This window comes from Penaeus monodon, chromosome 14 (genome assembly GCF_015228065.2).
Source record: "Penaeus monodon isolate SGIC_2016 chromosome 14, NSTDA_Pmon_1, whole genome shotgun sequence".
Taxonomy (NCBI): domain Eukaryota; kingdom Metazoa; phylum Arthropoda; class Malacostraca; order Decapoda; family Penaeidae; genus Penaeus; species Penaeus monodon.
Genome location: NC_051399.1, coordinates 9,660,659 through 9,666,249, shown reverse-complemented (window position 1 = coordinate 9,666,249; position 5,591 = coordinate 9,660,659). Strand labels below are relative to the sequence as shown.

At 38.4% G+C, this 5,591-nt stretch overlaps 1 protein-coding gene across 1 annotated transcript in view; it reads left to right on the top strand.

The window, feature by feature from the left end:
- The window catches only part of LOC119580565 (structural maintenance of chromosomes protein 6-like), a 25,272-nt gene extending 24,353 nt beyond the window's left edge, over positions 1–919 (top strand). Inside the window, exons 26-27 of the mRNA XM_037928680.1 lie at positions 189–313; positions 512–919. Coding sequence (XP_037784608.1) covers positions 189–313; positions 512–545 — 159 coding nt within the window. The 3' untranslated portion in view covers positions 546–919. The remainder of the gene's footprint in view (positions 1–188; positions 314–511) is intronic.
- Positions 920–5,591: the final 4,672 nt, after the last annotated feature.

The following is a 5,591-nucleotide window of genomic DNA, read 5'->3' as shown; positions in this document are numbered from 1 at the left end:
TCTTCTCTCTCTTCTCTCTTCTCTCTCTCATTTGCAGTCTACTTAATGGCAATCTCCTTCCATATTGTTGCAAATTGCCATAACCATTATGTCATAAGTCAAGGAGAAGGTGCACTATAGCCTAGTCTAATATTTTTATATATATAAGGAAATTAACTTACAGGACTAATAATTACCTCTTCTTACAGGATATTGTAGCAAGAAAGCAAAGCATGGATATGATGATTGAAATTGCAGATGCTAAGACTCAATATATATACCTGACACCACTGGAACTCAATCGGGCAGAACATCCAAATGTTTACATATACAGGCGAGTTACAAATATTGACACTTAGTTCAATGAAAAATTAAGAGACTATACTTTCCTGTAATTATTAAAGAATTGTATGAGTCACTTATTGTAATTCACACTTATATTGTAAAAGTATTTGTACCAAAGGAAATATATATAATTATTTTATATTTCCCTAGGAATGGGAGGAAATTATTTTAAAAATTCATATTTCAGGATGCCTGATCCAGAAAGAAGAGAGGATGATTAGAAAACAAATGAATCATTTTGATGAGAGAGGTTGTCAGTGCAGATAATCATCAGTACAATGAGATTCTGAGTTAAAACCAACAATGATTTATTGCATATTGTTAGAAATGTCAAAGACAAATTATGTGACATTCAATGACCATTATCTTATATTTACGTATTTCTGTATATACATACATATGTATGTAACATTTCTTGTCCCATTTTTGTCTTTTAACTTAGGGATTTATGTTTTAACCCTTTGCCAACGGGCATGCCCACTGTGAGTTTACTTGTTTAATTGTTTTTACACATAGATGGCTACACTTGTACTAAGTCACCAATGAGCCAGTTACGAGTACTGCCTGTCTCGCCCGTTCATCCTTTTCGTTGATTTACGAAAATATTTTACGTTATCTTATTTTGCTGTTACTAATGTTTATAACATGTTAATTCTAATGTTTACAATAAAAATAACAACATCGATATTCATAGCACTAGTAAACAATTCGTTTTTCCCGCCAATACAAGGAAAGGTGAAATCAGGTAAGGGCACAAGATCTACTAATTGACTCCTTTGTAGCTAAGCACTAGCAGAGCCATCTATGTGCAGAGACATTTCATTAAAATATAAAAAATGAGCACAGCATTTTCCCCATTTTTTATTAATTTTCCCCGTCGGCATTGGGTTAACAAAGGATCTAGAAGAAAATGTCCATAGCAAGTACTAGAGAAAATTTCAAGAAAGGCGTGTGAAGTGGAAAGGATTATAAGTAATTTAATCCTTATTTTTTTTTTTTTTTATTTTTTTTTGTTAGATTTTAACATGACATAATGAAGTTTAAAAATGGTAATGTCATTTATAATAAGGTGCATGTTCCATCTGTGTAATTTGCTATTTTCTGTTCCCAGTAATTTCAGTAATTTGCAACTTGACTTTCAGTTAAGTCAAAAGAATAGTACTAGGAAACATGGATATTTCATGTATTAATTTTGAAATGTCATGTTTTCCTCAGTTTATATATATATATATATATATATATATATATATATATATATATATATATATATATATATATATATATTTTTTTTTTTTTTTTTTTTTTTTTTTTTTTTTTTTTTTTTTTTTTTTTTTTTTTTTTTTTTTTTTGTGAAAGAGTAATGTAAATATAATTAAGTTTAGTGAAGTTTAGCTTTCCCTACTTCACATGGATAGTATTTTCTATTCAGTTTTGTAACAAAATTTATCCACCAAACAATCATGTATTGTTCATTTTTATAGATAGAGAAATGGGATAAAGGTTAGAAAATAATTGGATGAAACCAACTCAAGACCATGACAACCTATGCAATCCCTCTCCTCTTGCCCCTGATTATAAACATGAACCTGTATGTTCAAGAATTGTGGCCTTACTTTATATCTTACTTTATATATAAATTTGTATGTTTGAAACAATGCTTGATATCGGCTTGTATGAATATTATACCCTTGGGAATAACATAGTTGTTATAAAATAGATCACTTATTTACTGTTGTTAGTCAAAGCTGGACAAATATTTTGGAAAGAGCAATTTTTTTTCTCCTCCCTACCTTAATAATAAACTTGGAATGATGTCTTTAATAATAAAATTGACAGCAACCAGTCCTTCAGTATTTAACCTTAGGTATTTTTGCAAGTTGATATTTCAGATATTGCCAGTTCCTGCTCAAGTGCTAATAAATATCCTAACTGTCGGTAACAAGTAAATAGAACAACAAAGGGAAGAGCACATTATTGCAAGATATTGATGTCACAGATTGTAAAATTGCTTTTACAGGATGTATTATAAAGGATAGAGGTAGCTTAGATTTGCAATAGCTGTCAGGTCACATGAACATAGGGGTCGGCTCTTCTAGTATCAAAGGACAGTACATTGTTGGTGAATGATTAATGGTTACAAAACAAAATAAATTTAGCAGACTTCAGAGGCCATATAGTGCTATAGAAAATTATAGTAGTGGGAAAGGTAGAGAGGTAGGTTAGCTGCTGTTCAAATGTGCTAAACCTCAGAAATTGCATAGCAGTTCAGGATAGTATGACATTGAAGGGGCCAAAGAAATGTGAGGTAAAGAGAGGATGATTAGATCAAAGTTGTCAAAGACAGAAGTGCAAGATTCTCTCCATAGAGTAAGGTAGGGGCAAGCATAAGGAGAAGGGAGTTTAACCCACTAACAATGGGTGTCACACGTGTGATGCCCGAAAAAGGACTCACTTCCGGGTCTCATATGTGTGATGCTGTTCTTCCAGCCCATCTACTGGGTGCATCTCCCGTGAGACGTAATGTAATGGACCTTGGGGACATCTGTTATGTGTACATGGATAGTTTCAAGACGATTTCGACTACTATTATTTTTTTACACGTAACCACTAGTTACGTCATGAGGTCATGTAAAGATGTTATAGTATAAGGATGAGTTGTCTTGTTTTGCTGGAGGATCAGGGAACGAGGGGAGGCCGCTGTCCAATGAGTGTGGACAAAGTCTTGGTGTGATCCAATCTGGGAAATTGTGCTGCTACAATGTGAAGTTACTACTTCAATTTCCCTGGAGTTTGAAGTCGTATAAAAGGATGGAGGGAGTAGGGGTTATGTGGAGAGAAGGAGAGAGAGAGATACGAAAAATAAAGTTGCGACTTCAAAGGAAGGGAAACAGAGATAGATAGATAGATAGATAGCCAGGCAGGTAGGCAGAGGTAGATAGAGAGACAAAGGTGTGTGTGGGTGCGTATGCTATTGTAACATCATGAAGAGGAAGTGACGTCATGCATTTTAGCTTTACAAGCACGAAAAACATTTGTGTTGGGTTCTCAAAGCAAAACCTTCAATATAATCCCAAGACTATAAAATGGGCCAGGAGAAGCTACTGCGCCAACTGCAACATCAGTTTATACACGTACGGGTGTGGCGTGTAAAAAAAAAAAAAAAAAAAAAAAAAAAAAAAAAAAAAAAAAAAAAAAAATATATATATATATATATATATATATATATATATATAAAATCTCTGATTTCCCCTCACAATATGTCAAATATGTTACTGAGAGTAACGCACATGGCATTTTAAGAGAGTTTGGACTCTATACGAAAACTCCCACCCATTACAAGTGATGAGACTGCATTTTAACTGTACGAACATGCATAGGGGGGGGGGGGGGCTGGCCATGGGCAATCACTACTAAATTTGTCAGCCGGCAAATAGAGTGTATGGCACTACGAAGCACCCGTCACGAGTGTTTTAAGGGTGAATATATCACAGTTTCAGGAGAAATGTCAGGAAGGAGAGAATCCAAGGAAAGGGGGGTGGGGGGTATGACAAAGTTACACCTGTATCCAGGGGGAAACAGAGGGGATAATGGAGAAGGAAGGGGGGGATGATGCATATGTGAAATGGGGGGGGGGGGGGTTATATGTTGGGAGTGAGTGGAAGGAAAGGTGTAGGGGGAACATGTCAGCAGTTACTTTGAGTGTAGAGGGAATGGGAATAAAGATTGGAGGATGGATGAGGTTTAGGCAGGTTATCTTGGTTTATGATTAGATTGTTTTGAAACATCGTCAAGCTTCTGAAGTGGATTTGGTTGGGGAGGTCTGAGAAACACAACTTTTCTTAGGAGGGTGGAGAGCCATGCTGAAAGGATGAAAGGCTGACTTTGTGCCAGTCCTGAACGGCCTGAGGGAGCCATGGGCACAGTATTCCCCTGATTTAGTTACCTAGCCCTTACCCCTCAAGGGGACCCTGAGGGGTGGACTGTTTTTATCCCCAACATAATCCAGGCTTACCATGGCCAGTAATGAAAACATATCCCCACTATTAGGGGCAATGAGGCTTGCCCCTTTATCAAATAGCCCCAACGATGTAAACCCACCCGATTCCCTGACCCCAGGCTCTCCTTTGACCACGGCTCCAAACACTGCAATAACTATCCCCTCATCAATGCCTACTAGTACAGTAGCCAACAATCAACCCTTAAGGAACATTTCCACTCTCCCAGCATGCTCAACTTCAACACCTCTACCCCCACAACCTCCAACATCAACCACCCCATCCTCCCTTATTAATACCTTACAGCCTTATTGCCCACCTCTCCATAACACTACCTCCCTCAACACTACTCCATCTTCGTCACGCCCCCGCCCTTCTACTACCCCTATCTCTACAACAATCTTGAATACTCTCTTTAGCGCAGCCAAATGGGACCGATTTTTCGTGATCCCTCCCACAGCTCCCTACTCTGACAACACCTTTCTCTTCCAACAATGTCTCCAAAAACAAGTAGGTAAAGTCTCATTCCGTAGCCGACCCGACCGCTCCCGTCTCGTCACAGTAACATCCGAAAACCAAGCTATAGCATTAACAAAACTAACTGACCTATATGGTAACCCCATCCTTGCAGAACCCCATCCAACCCTCAATACTTGCACCAGAACAGTTTCAATCTCCCCAGCAAATTGCCCAATCTATGACAAAGATTGGTCAGATTGTGGAGAAGACCTACTTGCCTGTCTCACAGACTATGATGCAACATCAGTACAATGCTACTCCATTCCCCCCAGAGGTCATCGAAAGAAACCCACTAACATAGCCAAAATTACCTTCCGTAGACATGACCTTCCCTTTAATGTCTACATAGGAGGAGAATCCCTCCCTGTTCGTCCATACCAACCTCCTCCACGTCAGTGCCAAAATTGTTGGCGTCTAGGACACCCAGCCAAACATTGCCGTTCCACAGCCAGATGCCCACTATGTGCCCAACCTGGCCATACCCGATCTAACTGCTCTGCACAATCACGCACATGTGCCAACTGTGGCGGCCCCCATAATGTATTTTATAGGGGCTGTCCCACCTACAAATTTGAGTCTGAGGTAGCAACTCTCAGATTCAAACTTGGACTCACACTACGTGAAGCCAGACAGGAAGCACGTCAACGTGGTTTCTCTCTTACTCCTTACTCCAGTAATACTGCTCATTCTACCAATTCTCCTAAACCCACCCCCCCTACATCTAACTCCCCCTCTTCTACCTCCTACCTTCCC